General features: G+C 39.0%; 1 protein-coding gene and 2 long non-coding RNA genes across 4 annotated transcripts; 2 read left to right on the forward strand and 1 right to left on the reverse strand.

Annotated features, from left to right (window-relative positions):
* Positions 1-1,703: 1,703 nt before the first annotated feature.
* Positions 1,704-4,662, forward strand: LOC124178170. Its single transcript, XR_006869757.1, has 3 exons — positions 1,704-2,350; positions 3,122-3,312; positions 3,390-4,662. It is a non-coding gene; the product is annotated as an uncharacterized LOC124178170 (long non-coding RNA).
* Positions 4,663-13,564: 8,902 nt separating this feature from the next.
* Positions 13,565-16,950, reverse strand: LOC124177855 (zinc finger protein 420-like). 2 transcript variants are annotated; one of them, XM_046560725.1, is made up of 2 exons: positions 16,735-16,950; positions 13,565-16,356 (listed from the first exon to the last, which is right to left on the reverse strand). In XM_046560725.1, exons 1-2 carry the CDS (start codon positions 16,888-16,890, stop codon positions 14,533-14,535), a joined length of 1,980 nt encoding a protein of 659 aa, XP_046416681.1. In that variant the 5' UTR covers positions 16,891-16,950; the 3' UTR covers positions 13,565-14,532. The 2 variants fall into 2 exon arrangements, with proteins under 2 accessions (XP_046416681.1, XP_046416682.1); XM_046560726.1 differs by having other exon boundaries at positions 16,589-16,874.
* Positions 16,951-18,203: 1,253 nt separating this feature from the next.
* LOC124177197 lies at positions 18,204-19,222 on the forward strand. Its single transcript, XR_006869548.1, has 3 exons — positions 18,204-18,356; positions 18,504-18,845; positions 19,086-19,222. It is a non-coding gene; the product is annotated as an uncharacterized LOC124177197 (long non-coding RNA).
* Positions 19,223-19,546: the final 324 nt, after the last annotated feature.

Below are 19,546 nucleotides of genomic sequence, written 5' to 3' on the forward strand. Positions count from 1 at the left end.
CTTATAACGGCTACCCCCTTTTATCCCCGGTTTCCCCCTATTCCTGTCAAACAATTCGACAGTTTTTCAGGCCACAGCATTTCGGCCCACTGGCCGCAAGACCCGAGGGAGTATTCGAGCCGTGTGCGGGAAGGTATTTACCGCCCACGCTGTTAAATAGGTGCAAAAACCTGTGCAGGGTCGCTTGTTTCTCCTTTTTCATTTTACACGTGAAATGTGTATGTAACTCCGAAACTTTTTCTCACTTTTATATTCGAACGGGTACAATATCCGTAGCGAGCATTCTTTGGAGGCGTTACATCGTTTAAAGGAGGCATCGCACCAATGTGTTCAACATCACCTGTATTCCTCGTTATGATATCTAATTGTAAGTGTACCGGGTAAGTCTACCCAAACGAAGGAAAGGCGCAAAAGAGGCTCTACGCAAAGAGAAGAATATCGAGGCACATCCCTGAGAGGCTTCCATTCTCGGAGAGGTACCGAGACTCCAGATGACGGCTTTTTATTCACGAATTATATTTCGTCGCGCGAGCAGTTGAGAGTCGAGACCCAAGAAATCGCACCCCACGAAAATAAATACTGAAATAACAACGTCGAACCGTGTATAAACATCTCCGTGAATCGTGTACGTATATATGCGATTCAATAACAAAACCAAACGTTTTTCGTTTTCCCTGTACCGATTGTATTTGCCTGGTACCTTTGGCGCTGTGTTAACAATACCTTGTGCTCTGTATTTCAACTTTTTCTACACGAATATATTCGAAATGGTTGCTGACTCTGTAATCGCATACATGTTACAGGTACCTACCCACATATGTGTCTCTCATCGAGTACATATACGGCAGGGGTACTCCACTGCCGATTGTATCGTAGTGATTGCTTCTTGGTACGCATCATAAAACCCTTATATGGCTCAATAACGAGGGTTTGGTAAGACTTGGCTTCAACGAGAAATATTTACGACATCACCCTGATCGGGTGTGTCCCTTTTTTTGCTTTATCTCTCGGCCATCCATGACGAAAATTAGCTGACCATATAGTTGACTTTGACATGTAACCGTTACTAAAAACAAGATATCTAGATGAACCCACGTATACAATGTAATAAAGAAAAGCGCGAAAAAAATTATCGATAAACATAAAAAGAACAAGTGAAATTCTACGATTAACGTAATAAAATCGGGCGGATGGAAGGAGAGGGGCGTTTTAGGAGGCTGATTGGCTCGGTCTGAGCACCCAATTAGAGCTGCTATTAACCCCGTAACTGTGCCCATCGTTTTACCACACCTTAAACGAAACCTGATCGTCCCAACGTCCGAGGCTGTATTAAGGCCTAACTGTAGTATCCTTAATGCCTTGGACGTATGTCGTTAAATCTTACGTGTTCCAAAATTGCTCCTGGAAATTGAAGGTAACGCGTTGTTTTATTTTTTAACACGCTTGTCGATACGACTAAAATTGAACAACTTGTAATACTACGTAACAATTACCGTCTCGCGTACTTTTTGCTTGACAATCTTCAGCACATTACTTCTGCATCGAATCGAGGAATCAATTTGACTCAGTATTCTAATTAAAGTATATTCTAATATTGTTACCGTAAATTTATACGAATCTGTAGAAAAAGTATAACAAGTCATCTTTGCCAACGATCATCGTGTGACACAATGTCTGAAAATGCCTTTATTCTTCAGGTGTCGTGCATCATATCCCAGTAGTAAAAATCGATCGAACATCGCAATACGGGACGAAGGAAGAAGGGTACGGGAAATCCGAAGATCGTGAAGTGCAAACGAAGAAGTCTGTCAGCCATAGTAAAAGCAGTATAGAAACAGTAGGCAGAAATTGCATCAGCCGTTTTAAAGTTCTCTCAACGACCACGACAGCGACCCAGTCATTACATCGTACGCGAATCGTATATAAATTGCACGATCAAGCCAACCGTTCTCCAGTCTTCTTTTCCACCACCATCGTAAAAGTATATATATCGAGGGTACATAAGAAATCGACATGAGAAATAAAACAGCTGCACGTAGGACGGATGAGCAGCTATTTTTATTAGCAAGTATTCACCAGTTCACCAACTACCAACGTGGCCCAGCATCGAGCATCGAGGATACTTTTCTCTCTGCCTCCGGCGTCTCTCTTTTGTTGGAATTGTCAGAAAGCAGGAATCTGACGACCAAGGCCTCCGCCCGTTGATCTCGTTCCGGGTTTCGTTGTCCCTGGTCCCTTAGGAAACGGGGCAGCGACACCCGAATGTCGTCTAGAGTTGCTACGCGGGCGTAAAAATCGCACAACTGCTCCACTGGGCGATACACACGCGGAGGCAAGTGTCAACTTACGAGTGAGTTTCAGCAAAACTTTATCTTTTCTTTTATCATCGTATTGGCCAACTGTACTAACTTTCCACCGTGCCGTCATAACTTGTTACCTTCATAAATCATATTAATATAACAGCAACCGTACTGGCGACGTTGTTTTCGTACACTTTGTATAGTCATGGTTGGGGCAATCTCAAACCTGATCGTAATGGCTTCGGATAGTTTGGCAGTAAATTGTGTTTCATTTGTCACGAGCACTCTTGTTATACACTTGTAGTTATTATTGTATCAAACACTAAGATAGTGCCGTTAAGAACCGGATATTATATCTTAAACAAATCAACCCACTGTTCAAAAGTGAAAAGATTTCGGCAAAGCACTGATAAGGATTAAGGCAGATTGATTTTCCCTCAAATTGAATTCTTTCGACGTGAAGTAGGAAAATTGAAATTGAGCGATTCGTTTCACTTTAATGAGATGATTGGTCGCGTCAACTGATGCTCATTGGTATGATTGATAATCAGAGTTGCAATGAATCAAGGTTTGACATGAATTGAGCAGCCGGCCTTCTCGTTACAAAAGTTACGGGGCTGGCACAATGACTGATAGGGTGTTATTCAAGTTACGCAGAAATATGAGACCCATTCTCTGAAAAATCGGGATTTAAATTCGCTGTATTCGCTTGAAACCATTATACTTAGTTACAGGAATTGAAATTTGATGTACATGAAATTATGACTTGTCATATGTGGATGTTCAGGCGTAGAATAATTCATACGGTCACAATTTTTCAGAACCGATGTGCAAATTAAAAATCTCCATCGTGGTACAGCGGCGACTATTTACCACTGCATCGTACGATTTTACACACCAACGATACTTGCAGTCATCGGTAAGTGTAACACACTCCTGCCAGCTGCGCCCGTGCATTATCGAATGCCATAAAACCGTCAGGGCACGTCTCGAGTTTCATGGTGCAGAAGGGGTAAGTCTTATGCTAAATACGTGAGGTACTAACTCGCGTAACGGCTGTATCGTATTTTATCATGAACTCGTTCGCAGGTTCGTTCCCGTCGGCTCACACCGAGGGGGTGGTAATCATCTCGTGCACCCTGGAGGATTTCTTGAAGTATGAGGTATTAGATACAGCCACGTGGCACCGCAAGTCTAAAATTAATATTTCAGCAATTCAGCTTTAGCCAAACAACCTCTGATAGTTTTCATCGTTGCGGATTCGCCAAATGTACACCTTCAAGTATCCGAAGCCTGTAATATTTTGTCTTGTAACATAAATTTGGTACGCAGTGGGTAAGTTGTAATAATCCTTCCGCCATTGCCGCCTTGCCAAATCGAATCCTGCAGTTCGCGTTACATTCGAAGCGCATTGTACCGGGGAGACCGGAAATCGTTTCACACTGTAACAAGTCTGTTACTCGACGATGGAGCTCTGGAGAGGTCTGGAAGTCACTGCATGCGCGTACTGACTTTAAGGCCAAGAGTATTAAACTTGGAAGAGGCAAATACGAGCGATACAAGGATCACATACATAGCGACGGAGAAGATTTTAGCATGCAGGACGTGGAGCCCCTAATGCTAAAATATCGTCTGTACACCCGCGGCCAACCCTCCGCATTCCAAAAGCATGAAAGCTCGGATGGTTCTGTGAGAGTTGCCCAGTAAAAATTCGCATGCCAAAGGCGGTATTCCTTTGGTAACCGAACACTCACGTGTCAGTTGATTACACACGTCGTTTGCCATTACATGTGCTTATTCATTTTCGATCTCGTACGCGTGCTTATATTGTATATATGTATATATATGTCGATCTTTCAATTACGCAAGTAAATAGAAATCTTTTTCACCCGATACCGAACAATTCATGCCCATATTTCGGCCAGAGTATCAAACCAAATGTGAAGACTTCAACGTCAACGTTACCACTCGACTATGTATTACGGAGGTACAATCATCAAACGTCAGATGTGTCGGTTCAATATTTACTCCGTCCGAAGACTTCAAGGTAATTATTTGACGGCTGACCTGACAGCAACCAATATTTGATTACTCAACCAAAGCTAACGCGAGTTGTTACTATGAACCGTTTGCTAAGTGGTTTCTTTTTTTCTTTTACACGAAATTGTTTCTAAGGAATGCCTCGTTAGGTAAGATAGAGGTATATTATCTAATCAATAAACTACGTCAACTTAATATTGTCTCGCTCGTTACATTTCTACTTTAAATAATTCACGGAGCATATACTAGCCATAAAAGAGACAGGCATTTGAATGCCACGATCTTCACCTCATGTCGAGATTCATGTTAGTTTACAAATATCTTCCAGTCAACAAATGGATAGCAATTATCACCCTAATTCATCCTTGACAACCTAAAATTATAATAGCTTGATCGTGAATATGTGATTTCATTAGATTACTGTGTTACTTGAATTAAAAAACCGTTACACGGTGCTATTACCTGTACGTCGTCATACTCGTAAAATCTATCACCCTTAAATTAACGATTCTGATCAAGCTGCGTGCATTGCGAGGGTATAATGGCGCGTTATGAAGATAGAAATTAGGATCTTGAATGCTGTACCGATCCATCATTGAATTTATACGGCTTATTAATCAAATATGTGAATGCAGTACACGATTAATTCTCGTGTTTGAAATAGCTGTAAGCTCGCGAGACGAAACTAATCGCGTACCGCAGCATCCGTTGAATGTTTATACAGACAGGGAACCATGAAACTTAGCAGATTGACGGACCGACTCAATCATGCACAATCATAACGGAACAATCAGTGAACGCACCAGCTTTACCGAATATTCATGCAGGCTGAACAACTCAAGCTTCAGCTGTTAAACTGGGCTTTGTGATTCGAGAAGGCTTGGTGAACTTTTGTTTTTTTTTTTTTTTTTTGTCAACTGTTATCATAAAACATTATTTTCTTGGAACTAAAAATATTAAAACGGTACTATCTCGCCGACCAATAGAGTTGAATAGTTTTTCCGATGCGCAGTTGATCACTCAGCTTACCGAGTTTCACAGTTTGATTTCGCCCCATGGAGAAGTTGCAAAAAAACAGATCAAGCGCATTCACTTGCAGCTGTTTCTGTTGAACTTCGTCCGTATGTTAAAGTTTATTGTAATCAACGGCTAGACGTCTACCAATAGAAAATCTCCGTGGAGTGTTCGCGGAGAAAACACCAATAGCTGACCACAATCCCCGGTAAAGTTGAAATTGTTTTTACTAGGACGAGTCTAACTGCGAACGTCACAGCGATCTATTTGCAAAGTCAGGGAAGTCCCGGGGCGGAGGGTTTGCAGTGGCGGATGAAGACTCGGCTGGTACATGGGCTACCTACCCCTCTTAATCCCCTTTCGTGACAGTCGCTTGTTTTTCCCGGCAACCCCTCGCATGTCTCTCGTTTCACAAACGGCAATGCTGTTTGGTCTTTCACCAGCCCTAGCCTCGCGGTTATTCATGCTCTGTTGCACCGCGGCGCAATACACGAGCCTCAATTTGTACTGCGTTTCCGATAAAAACGCTCATGGCAAATTGGAAAGCAAATTACGCGACGCGTGACCATCTATTAAATGCTCGCCCGTCACTTTTTAGCTGCCGACCATAAATCAGACCCGCATTATTAGTCGCCAGCCATTGGACCACGGATTATTTTCGAGCTACGCACACGCCCGAAAATAAGTATTGGCGATTTCCACTTATGGTTAGGGTTGGTGTAAATAGCCTTGATATAAAAAGGTGTAACGAATGATAACATTAAAACTCGTAATCGAGGCTATGCCTTATGTGTCTGAGAGGAGCGAGAAAAAAATATTATATTCTATCACAGCCTTAAGCACTGTGGGGGTGCGAGCGATAAATTAGACCTATTCTCTACGAAAAATGCTTTATTTCGCCAGTGGTCGGCCGCAATTTATATTTGTTATTTAGAGCTTCTGGATAGAACGCGTCTGTATCTTTGCACGACTTGAAAAATTATTGGCTGCTATTCTATTGTGTAGATCTGATTTTCTCACTATAAGACCAAGAGTTTAAATATATATTCATCTTTCGGAGTTTTCTCTTGACATCATTCAGACTCGTTAATCAATTGACACCGTTGCATATGCAAACCAAACTTTCAAATCTCTCTTGATAATCAGCTGCTTTTATCAAATTATTTCCCTATAGTTGCAGGCATACCTATCTTAGCCACCGATTTTATCTAATATTTCGTATCCACAATAGGAGACCGTAAATCGATGTACTAATCAAGGCAGTGACTACATTTTTGTTATCGCGATATGTTCATTGTATTTTGTAAAAAATATTAAAGAGTGTTTGGTGGTTTTTTTTAGTCTTATTCGAAACAGATTATAGTTTCATTGTAACGTCACAGCCCTATAAAATTACCCATTGCAATGCCATAACTCGGTAACCTTTAAACTGCAATATCTTCGTCAATTTTTAATATATTTAAATGAGAACCAATTTCACAATCTAAGAAGATAGATAATTCATTAAAATATGCAATTTAATTCTTTCGTGATACTTCCGAATTATGGCAATAAAATCGATTTATTCATGAGGATAACGTGTAACGATGTACTATGATTGCGAATTCAATATGACGAAATTGATTTCCAATATTACGAATTTAAACGTGAGAATTACACAAAGTCCAATCAGAGACTTCGACGTGATAATTTGATTTCTTCTAGCATGTTTCCACGATCACGCTACAGGGCGCTTCGATCACATTTCAAACCAGTGCGTGACACTATGTACATATCGGTTTACCGGTGCGGTAATTCTACCTCACGTTTTCACGAGGGTTCTCTTCGAGTATAAAACAGTGAAAAGAGTGCTTTACAGAGCAATTTGTTGGTGAAATTATTCGAGTGAAAACTCGAACGCGGACCTTCAGCAAGTGTGCCAAACTCTATTGTTCGTCCCATCTGTGCAGCCTAACGAACCCGCCGGCGAACTCGATTCGCTGATGAAACGTTCGAAATTTGAAAACGCCGTTCGGACAGACGCGACGGTCGCGAGACGTACAGTACAGCTGGCACCCGAAGAGCCATTATTCCGTGCACTATGGCCAGCTATTAGTGCAGTAGTAGGGCCGCTGGCGGCTGACCACGTGATCGAACTCTTCTGGCGGCCAAATTGAACGTCCCTAACCCCACAGCCGCCGACCAATTGGGTCATGACCTTTCCGAACCCGTACGCTGCAGCCGGACGGAACGAAAAATATCAATGGACGGATTTCACGTCGACCTCAAACATTTACCGGATATAAAATTAACCTTTAGTTGGACGGAAATATTCGCTAGTTTCGTTGGCGACTGGCAACCGTCTCAACCTCGAATACAGAAACTGGTACCAATGGGAATCCCCCGGGACTCGGAGGAACGCCGAGCAATCGAATATTTTGTCGCGCTGCGCTGCCGAACATCCCCACCCTTCCCAACTCGTGTACTCTGCGTACAAATGCACATGTCAGTCTCAGCGTGCCGTTTGTGGGTACCGTATCACTTGCAAGTTCATATGCTTGGGTGATGTTTTTGTCGAGACTACCCACGATCGGTGGGGAAACAAGATGAGAGCCTGGTTCCGGTTTTCGTTTCGAAAGATCCCCATTATTGACTCTAGAAAAACCTGTGGAATATCGTTGAAATTAAGATTCCATCAGATCGCAGAGAGATTTGCAGGACAGACGATCTTCGGCGGTTTTTTTTCCATTAAAACATGATTCAGTACATTTTATAGGTACTTTGCCATGTCCTAGCTTGCTTGGATAATAAGAAGAAAAGGACGCCAGTCTTCCGTATGAAAATTTAATTTGAAAACTGTCTGATTCAAGACCACTTTGGCAGTATACGACGTATAGTTAAAATTAGCAAGCCAAGTATTCTTGATCTAATCCTGCAGCTAATTTGAATTTTAATATTTTCTAATTAAATTAGATCGGTCGTTTCGGAGCTCGGTTATAACCTCAAAAATTGAAATATTTACCAGACAGCGGGGCTGGCTCTATAATGGCTTAAGATAGCGAATCTCTTTCGGTGACTTCGTATAAACCGTCTTCAACCGTAATATCGAACGCCTGGCCGATAACTCGGTGCGATATCGTCGCCTGTTGGTACGTATACACTATTTACAGTGTACGAGCACGGGTAATCTAAACATGAAACCCCCACCACGGTTTTAACGGGTCATCGAACGTTAGCAACGAAATCGTTGTAATGATATTCGTTTCTGATGAAATTTATAAATATCGTAAGATAAGCCGCTCTAGAAACATGGGAACCGGGGAGAATCGTCTACGAAAAATACGAACTGTAGCAATTTTATGTTGTTGTAGAAACACGCCCTACTGAAAACCTTCAGTTTTAGATCATAAAATGTCTTTGAATAATTCAGCGTGTAAGGCATTACATGATTTATCTTGTAAATTCGATAAAATGTGTAAGAAATCACATAATAAGTTACAAAAACACGAATCATCAGATATACTAGACCAAAATTCACATAGTCCACTGTTTGTGCGTTTGTACTTTATTGCGTGATTTCTTATATATTTTATCGAATTTACAAAATAAATCATATAATAAATTGCATGTCAGATTTTTTTAAAACTTTACATGATTTGACATATGAACAATTTCAATAGGGCGTGCTTATTTTGACTCAGCCAATGCATTGGTACTTTTATGAGCTACTGACGGATAACAGAATTCAATGCAACTTTGTATTACTGTAATTATGTAATGAGTATCTATTATACAGACTCGAAAAGGTTTGAAATTAAAATACTTAAAAATCACCGTTTTTTCAAAACCATTTGCATACTGGTTTCCTACAGATTACATTAAATGTATATACACTCATTTATTCGTTGCCGGTATATTTTTCAATTCTACACTGGTATGTGGCTGGTATTCAGCAACGAATAAATAACCCTGTATGTATATATTATATACATTAACCAATGTAATTTAGAATGTATCCATCAAAACTCGCGAGGGTCTTAGATACATACAACATGCTTGAATTCCCCCCTTTGATTGGAGGGCGCAGACGGTCTTATTCCAACAATAAGGCAGGTTCTCTCTGTTAATTAGACATCCGACAAGTGTGGGTAAGTATGTCTTTAACCCAATTGAGTTGGGGTGAAAACGATATTGAATGAACGATTAAACAGATGACAAATCCCAGCGTTTGAACAGTTGACTTGCTCTGAGCAGCGAGTATTGAAATATTAATTACGAGACCGTTGACTCCTGTAAGATGGCAGGGAAGTAATTTTACAGAAGTCTAAGGAATGCATCTTAACTTCCATCTCATTTCGGGAGCTGTGCTTATAATTGTGTAATACTATTAGAATAGCCACTTATATGTAACGCGCTTGAAGAATTTCGCGATTCGGACGTAAGTGTAAAACTTGTACGTTCCAAAATTCAAGGCTTATTGACGTTCAGTTGAAGCTTCTTAACACCCAGAAGAACAGAAGTAAAAAATAAACCCGACGGACTTCTGGCTGTGCTTGAGTGGAGGGTAGGTATCGAATGTTCGCTCTGTGTTTTTAATCCCACAATTTTCAGGTCTGGAAAATCCTCTCACGTGGTACTTATCCACTAAAAAGGCGGTAGGATGTCACCAGCTTGACCTACTGGATGTCCGAAAAATCGAAATCCAATCAATCGAGGCATCTCAAATAAGTACATACGTTTTGTAAATAATTGTTTTTATTTATTGTGTTTTTGCCTATTATGATTGATGTGGGCGGTCAAAAACATGTATCAATAGGATATATAAATAAGGGGACGGTGAAGAATTTGAATCTTTTGTCAAAATAAAAGAAAAGACGTGAAATCGATGCACAGGCTTACAAAAAGAAAATGACGAGAACGATAATAAATATGACATTGATTATAACTGGGAAAAATTAAATATAAATAAAATATAAATGAAATATAAATAACATATAATACCTCGTTAAATACCGTCCATCGTCACAATAATTAAAATGACACATTCATTCCAAACATTCACAAATAAATTAAGATAAAATACGCCAAAATTCACACTGGGATTATAAAATTGTCTATAGTGATGAGGTAAAAGGTTGATCATCCATAAATATATTAAAAATCACTTATCCCTTTATTTAAATATTTGACAGCAGCTCCGTCGTGTAATCGTCCGTGTGATATGCGAGTCTTTTTATAAGCTTTGGAATCCACTATCTTTTTAACTTTTCTTCGTGGCGATTCCGGAATGAGGTTCAAATTCGTATGGATATTAACTGGCGAAGTCGATGTGTGAATTTTACTTTAATTCCCGTTTGCAATGAATGAATAATCGCTATTGGAAATTATAAACCAGTTGGTTGGGCGTCTTCCCGTAGACTCTTCAAAATGTTCAGCCGTTTCTCCCGCCTGACGCCTGGATCGAGATGGTTGTGTCAAGCAAAGCCTCGCGGGCACTTTGAATTTAAAATATCGTTACAGTTTGAATTACAGGCTCGCATACAGCAGACTCATTGTGAGAGTCGAAAGCTGAACCCCGCGTAATTTCTCATTTTGGTTTTATGTTCAGCAGCTAGTCTTATTTTAGGCAAGTGTACAAATCCTGGTGGATATAAGTTGCTAAAGGTAAAGATGTGATAATTTGCTTTTCACCAAAGACCCGAAGAAAAGTCAGCTGCAGTGCTTTTCCCTGTTGCAGCATTCTCGCCAATGGTTATCTGTGCTACGGAGAGCGACAGCCTCCAGCGGGAAAAAGATAAATTATAGTATTTACGTGAATCCCAGCAAGATGAAATTCCGCTCCCACTTTCCGTTGACTAATTGCAGTCTTTCTCCCCAACCCCTTTCCTCGTTCACCTCGACCTCCTTGAAGCCATCCAACGAACCCAACCGAGTTATACTTACCTCTGCTTACTTGGCACTCCCTGCGAACCTTAGTATATAGTTTATATAGCTACGTATGTAGGTACCAAAGCCGGTGTAAAGAATGGCCAAGGACTGAGTCAAGAAAATATTTCATTTTTATATGCATTTCTACTGCAGGAAATTAACGCCGGCAATACTTAGAACGAGAGAACGTGCTTTGTAGTCGAGAAATAAAATTAAGGAAACGCTGTAAAGCTGCACTGACTGCATTTGTTCAAGTTACTGTACTATGGTAGACATAGACGAACATAAGTGACATGAATTTTTTACGCGATTCAAATGGAAAATTATTAATCCATCTCTTTGTAAGACTATCACAAATACCATGTTTATTAATATAACGCTTTCGGTTATTTCTTTATTATATCCGTCGCTATAATTCAATGTCTTCTCCCAAGTATGCATCAGTATATTTTAAATCGAAATAATTTCAAGTCGTCATTCTGCGTCTCAATGTCAATATCTTCAGACTCCTGTGTTTCTCTGACATTCAGTAAGCGACAGGAAACTGAAAAGTGGTTGAACATCCCACAGCTCGTATATTTCTTTCTGAAAACAGGACCCTGGCGAGGCCCATGTCTTCGCGCCCACCTTCCATAGTTGAACTGCCCAGTTTTCTTACCCCCCTCGGATGTTTTGCTCTTTTTGTCCCCTTTGTTCTCATACGGTTTCATACCTTGAACGGACTTGACTTGCAAATTTTTTGCCTTAGTTTTTGATGCTTCGGCGGCTTTGCAATAATCGACTGCTTTTTCCATGTCTAAATCATCAATTTGGAGCAATCTGTTTTGTAATGTCAAATCACTTATCCCTAGTACTATGCGATCTCTGATCATCTGATTCGTGAAATTTTGGAATTGACAGTTTTTGGACAATTTTTTAATATCTGTTAAGTATTGCTCGAAAGTTTCGCCGTCTTGTTGATCTCTTTTATAAAACACAAATCTCTCAGATACAACATTTTTCTTGGGAACGCAGTAAGCTTCAAAATGTTCAATCACTTTGTGTTCATTCGTTTTGTCAGCGTCACTTAAATTGAACGTGTTGAACAGCTCAACCGCATCTTCACCAATTAAATTTAAAAATATCGCGACTTTCATTTCCGATTCGACACTTGTTTTTCCTGACGCTTTCATATAAATGTCATAGCTTTGTTTAAATTTGCGCCAATTTTCACTGAGATTTCCTCCTACACTCATACACTTGGGGGGCTTCAAACAGTCCATCTTGTCTATCGCGTATCGTACGATTTTTTTTTTTTTTTATAGGTTATAAAACTATAACTCCAGAATATTTCTTATTCTTCACTTTTCACCATCATTTTATTTATTATTCGACTGCGCCATGTATTGTTTGAAAGGTTATTCAGCTTTAATCTTTGATATTTTATTGAAGATGTATTTATTTCGTACGTGTGTACATCTAGTGAAATGCACAATTGATAGTATCTCTTACTGGCCGTACACGCACCTGACATTCTTAACGACGCCGCCGGTTTATCCATGGGTTACCAGCTATCAACCAGTATTGACAACTTACATACACTGCACAGCCTCAAGCTCAAGAGTGATATTCTACCTAAGAATTCTACTATCAAGTTGGTAGCTCAAGTATGTGGTCTTACAAAATACAACTTTCGACGCTAAATTATCATTTTCATCACTATAAATACTGAAGTTTTGGTTATCCCACACCTTAAAATGAGGGGCGGTTCTTCGTGAAAATATGAATGCAGCATTTGAAATATTTTACACACGAAGTAACACTACTTCGTGGTTTTATAATTCACTCTTTGGTTGGAGGCATCTTCCGACCATATGATTAAATCGCATGTTTCTTCAGAATCAAATCAATTACACAAGAATCAAAATGGAATTCATAGAGTGCTCTGTTCGATCTACGACGATACATAAAACTCAAAACGTTAAGTATATTCATGATATCAACTCGTTTAAGAGGATAGCGATTTAGGGATACATTTTATTGGTAAAAATCAACCCGCATGGTTAATAAATTGATACTCAATTAATGAGACTGATGTTAATAACGTTAACGTAACTAAATATTGTGAGAAAAATCATTATTTTGCAATATTATGTAGTGACTGAAGTGGTCGTGTTTTCAAAATATGAGGATGCTTGGCTTTATTGTGGTTTACTACTTTTCACACATGCGTAAAACTGTAAAATAATGATTTTTTAGAAACATGGAAATTTAATAACGTTACTAGTTTCAGCTTTATCCAAAAATACAATGCAAAAAAAAAATCTCGATTTTTCAAATTTAATTCTCACTCCCAGCAGATGAAACTTACAATGAGTATTAAGCAATTAATGCCGCTTATACAACATCTTTGGAAACTTGCATGATATTCGACTCACGGTTTAATAATTAGTGACATACTGAGATTAAATTATAAATACATGACACACATACTTTCACAATTGGGAGGGTGGCCACGAATACCAAGAAAAAATATCTCTGTCTTGTTCCAGGTTTTCCAATAGTTTCTACTCGCAATCAGTTCTTTAATTAAGATGGACTACTTCTCCAGATTTTTTCTAACAATGGGGTAAAAAGTTCAGTTGTTCACATCCCTATAGTTATTGACAAGACGAAGGGATTGAGACAGGCAAACCTATGTGTGAAAACATGTTTAGAAATGTATTAGTACCAATGTGAATTATTCATAGTGCGTCAACAATCGTACCTTTTATCATATGTGAATATACAAATTTAATTGCGAAGTGTATTCAGATTTATTCTCAAAATTATTTCTAATTTTGTAATCTGAATCATGACGTCACAATCAAACTCTAACACCTGTAACTTGAAATTTCACTAACAGTGCTTCATAAAAATGTGAAAAATTACTACAAAAGTTACATATTATCCATCATTTTGCAAAATTTTTGTGGAAGAACTCTTTAAACGTTACATTTTTGGATGATTCATTATCCTCATATCCTACAGCGGAATCAGTGGATGATTTCAATTTTCATGAATTAGAAAAACTAGTATTTTTATTTTTCTCTAATTACAATTTATATTCCATGTCCTTCTCAAAATTCCACGACTTTTCTAGATTTTCTAGGTTTTTCCGAAGTATGGCCACCTTGATTATACTAACTCAATCTTCTTAGATTTAAATTGAATTTCATACTTTTGATTGAATGGCAAGTGAGAAAATATTATATGCTTGTACATGCAAAATTCATACTGAGATTATTTTCAATCATGTACCTTCAGTCATTATTTGTTGTTGATAATCCATATCACATTTCGTAATTTGTTCTTTCGCGTGAATTTTCTGGTGCCTTACTAATTTCGGTTTGGTTACAAAAGCCTTATTACAAACAGTACAGATGTAAGGCTTTTCGCCCGTATGCACCCTTTCGTGTATTTTCAAATGACCTGATTCGAAATAAGATTTGAAGCAAATTTTGCATCGAAATGTTTTTTCTCCGATATGATATCGTAGGTGTCTATTCAATTCTGGACGTGAAAGAAACGAAGTTTCGCAGAGATGGCAAGGATATTCACGTTTGCCTGAATGCATCTGTACATGCCTGGCAAGTTCGGAATTAGTATAATAACTTTTGCCACATGTCTCACAGACGTACCTACTACCTAAAATATGTCGTTTAGTATGCATCTTTAGAGATTGGACATTGGTAAATTCTTTGTTGCAAATATTACAAGTTGACGGAGTATCAGTATGAACGCCTTCGTGATATTTTAATTCAGACTTCTTAACAAAGCTTTTACCACAAATGACACATACAAAACCTTTTTCTCCAGTGTGACCTCGTTCGTGTTCTTTTCTCAAAGCATTTGTTATGAAAGTTTCATCACATGAAGTACACTTAAAAGGTTTAACACTGAGATGTCTCCTTAGATGTAAAGTTTGTTCATGCTTTTGCGTAAACGTTTTATCACATTGTGTACAGGGAAAATTACCGGTAGATCGTACCTTTACAAGGTCAGGCAAATACTCTCCAACGCAATAAAAAATGTCAGACTGATATTCAGTATTATTATCTAAGTCTAACTCTAATTCTACATCTAATGAATCACCATCCTTGCGACTATTTGTTTGAGAACCATGTTCACTAATGTTATCAATACTGATTTGAATCAATCCATCTTCGGCAGTGGATCCTGTAATCTCGTTTTCATAATGATTCTGTGTTCTTACTTCTGCTTCCTCGCTCTTTGGTACTCCCAATACATAGTCAGGATCATTGTCAATAATTGTTTCAATTTCGTCACTCACTTCTTCCCCTGCACTAGGTATATATGTCTCTGATTTAACACTATTAAGTCTTCTGCCGTTGGCGAAATGTTCAGTAATGTGATTTTTCAAATCCTCCAATGACTCAAATGCCTCAAAACACAATTCGCATCTGATTTCAATACTCGATGTGTCGAGATATTCGCTATCCTCAACATGTTCAATTGTGAAATGAGTATCCAAATCTTTATCAGTTGAAAAAAATTTGTCACATTTATTGCAAGGGTGAACTGATTGCAGCTGAGGTTCTAAATCTTGAAGATAAATTTCTTTAGGGCTCAGTATACGTTGATTATCTTCTAAATCATTTGGCTCCAATCTACCTTCATCCTGTTCCAAGACTTGGGACTTGGGACTTGGGACTTGTTCCGAGCTTATTAAATACTCGTTTTTAACAGATGTCGTCTCTTCCAAGTTGTCAGTATCTTCAGAATCATTGATACTGCATATATTTAACACTCTAGTGCCATCTTCAGACTGTACTAGAATAACATTAATTGCTGTTGGATCTAAATCAGATTCAGTTAAATTGGTGTCTAAGAAAAAATGCTCCAGACCGACATTTTCCTCATCTGCAGAGTCTACATTCGGATCAGACAATTCTTGCTTTATCATCTGTTCCGATGTCTCAACCTGAGGACTTTCCAAACAGTTGCGTAGTGTGCGATCAGAGATTTCGACGAGCAGGCGAAAGTTGTACGACTTCTCGACCTGATGACGACACGTGCAACAAATGAGCATGGGTAATCCATCATCTTCGTGAACCTGAGAAATATATCAATTTCTTACTCGTGCATAAGTTGGCTCAGCTGTAAAAATGTAATCACATTGTTCTATGAACACTGAGGCTCATCAGAGGTTGCATTTTAGATGGGATAACCTCCAAAAAGTACGGCAACTTTCATACATTGCTAGAATTAGTATAATGTGGACTAATATTTTGGTAATAATCCTGACTTGTGTTAAGTACAGATTCATTAATGGTACTAATATTTACATATGCTTGTACGTAAATCCGATCGAATAAAAATGATTTCGAGTGTCTCTCGTTTTCGGTACAAACGCGTCCCGCGGGACGCGTGCAGCTCACGATAGTCGCGATAAGATGCGTTTGCTCGATGAAGTGAACGTGGCCACACCCACCTGCACCCGTGCAATGGTAGATATTCTTTGAGCGAGTGAAAATTCTGTATCTTCCCCATCAATCGTTTGAAAAATTGATTCCATAACATCCTCCTGCTTTAAGCAAAGCCTGCATATTTCACTGAATTCTTGCGTGAACTCTTCTCTCGTCTCCATAATATGCGGAAAACTAAATATATCTACGTTCTACATACTCTATGCTGAACTACGGAAGCCACCATTGGATAATTTTACATACCAGTTCAGAGTGCGAAGTGAGCGAAGTGCTAGTCGGTACTTTCAGTAGTTTGGCAGTCCGGTAAAAGCATACATCGAGTAGATGGTTTCGTCGGTAACTCTAGGTTTTTGTCTTCGTCTACAGCATGAGATAGAAAAGGACAAATCACTGATGTCGGTGTTTCAGTTGACCATATTGGCATTGCGATTTGCGTACTTTTTGCGATTTGGTTACTCTTTGAAATGCTGGCAACTTCAAGAACCGGAGATTTTAGTCTCAGCGAACGGTAACTTGTACGAACCAGCGTGACAAATTGTTTCATTCTAAACCCATGAACAGCCCAACGGAATCCGATCAAGGACTCAATAAGGGTGTCATTTACTTTCGTTGTTGTTCGACCGTTATACGTATTATCATTAGCACAGAAATACCGGTGAGTTACAAGGACTGGATTCAAAACTGAGAAAAACGCACGTGTAAAACGGACCGTTAATGACGAAACACAGCTAACAAACATCGTTTCAAAATCAGCGGCCTCTCACTCGGGGGATCCCATCTTATTGGTATATACAGGGATATAGCGACAAAGAATTCAACGAATATGATTGGCCACAGTCCCCTGATTCTGACTTATTTGTCACTCATGGAAATAAAATGTTCAATTTAAAGCCGCCTTCTGATTGGTCTAGATGGCGCTTATCACGGCTTTCACGGGTGAAAAATAAGTTAGAATCAGGCTGTCATAATATGAAAGTATACTTTCACATGATGACACAATAAAGTCAACAAGACCTGCGCATTATGATTCAGACAATATTTATCTACAATAATACGGCTATATTATGAAAATGGAAGAATTATTCATTTCGGAATGGGATTCTATTCGACACGCGCTCGATGACTTCCATAACATTAATATTCATAATTATTCCAACAACTTTTCACTAGCTCGCTCGGTCTTGAATTTTCGTAGGCATAGAATCGGAACGCTGTTTTAGCTAGTCGCAGGTAAAGTATCTACGTTGGGTGGGGAAGCAGAATTGTTTTCGAAAAGTGTTCGGATGGAAAAAAATTCAGAGTAATTGTAATACATCACGAAAGCGCTAATTGGGGTAAAGATGAAATGGATGCTCCGTATATAACACAGTATTTAACGCAGTGTCCTGATTTAAAGACCTAAATAGATGATTGTCGGCGATTTTTTTTTTTACAAGGAGAGAAAGAACGAAGCTTCTTTAAACATCAAGTGTATTTTAACACACATTTGAAAGGTACGAGCAAAAATTGTTATCATCCAACTGTCGCAGAACGGCAGCGTTATTAGCTGACCCGTTAACTGAAGAATATATCTTGAGTCAAAGGCTGATCGAACGGCCTAGCCGCTTAAATCAGCTAGAAAAATAACGTGCGTATTTCTTGTCTGTGATATGAAAACTAAAATCATACATCGTACATCATACATCATGTATTGTATTAATGTTCGAAACCACAGTTTGGATGTTCGGATGTTCAGAAAGTGACGTCATCCAAAGTTTTTTTTTCTGGTAATCAGCTAGCCGAATTCCTCAGTCTGGAAACAACCGCGCAGTAGAGCGGGCGTATGAAAATCGCGCTCTGCAGATTTTGAGTGCCGGGTTCTCTACCTCCTGGATCCTGCGCTCCGGGTCCGCTTCCTCGTGCACCTGGAGTTCCAGGACGAGCGCTCCGTAGTTTCGGCGCTCCAGGTCCGCTACCTGGCGAAACTCGACTTCTAGGACAAATGCTCCGTGGTTGCTGCGCTCCAGGTCCGCTACCAGGTGACACTCGACTTCAGGGACAAGAGGTGGATAAGGAGGAGAAGAACGACGAAAACGAGGAGATCAAGGTGGACTAGGAAAACGACGATTTCTGCACGGTGAGTAAAACATTTTTATAATATTTAATGGCAATTGTAATTACATTTTATATAAAATTTGTCAAACCTTTCATATTTTCAATGAATTATTTCAATTCATTTTTCGCGCAAGTCCAAATTCAGTAGCTATCAATGCGCTGATAAAATGTATTATATTATTAATTAATTAATTAACTATACTCATCCTTACATAATATTTTTGATGTGTTCTTATACTGAAAATATTTATTACCATTCAAGGTATAAACCGAGGTGATTGTCGGTGGTTATGGGAGGTGGTTGGCGGTGGTTGGCGGTGGTTGGAGGTGGTCGGAGGTGGACGAGGAGAAAGACGAGGAAGATGAGGAGAACAAGGTGAACCAGGAGGACGAGGATTTGTGCTCAGTGAGTTTATCATTTTTACAATATTTAATGGCAATTGTAATTATATTTCATCTGAAATTTTTCAAACTTGTCGCGTTTACAATAAATTATTTACATTCACTTCTCGTGCAAGCACAAATTCAGTTGCTATAAATGCGATAATAAAATGTATTATATTATTGATTAATTGATCTATTATACTCATCCTTACACAATATTTTTGACGTGTTCTTATACTGAAAATATTTATCACTATTCCAGGAATAACCTGAGGTGGTTATCGGTGGTTGTTGGAGGTGGTAGGCGGTGGTCGGAGATGGACGAGGAAGACTAGGAGA

Source organism: Neodiprion fabricii, chromosome 3 (assembly GCF_021155785.1).
Source record: "Neodiprion fabricii isolate iyNeoFabr1 chromosome 3, iyNeoFabr1.1, whole genome shotgun sequence".
In the NCBI taxonomy this organism is placed as follows: domain Eukaryota; kingdom Metazoa; phylum Arthropoda; class Insecta; order Hymenoptera; family Diprionidae; genus Neodiprion; species Neodiprion fabricii.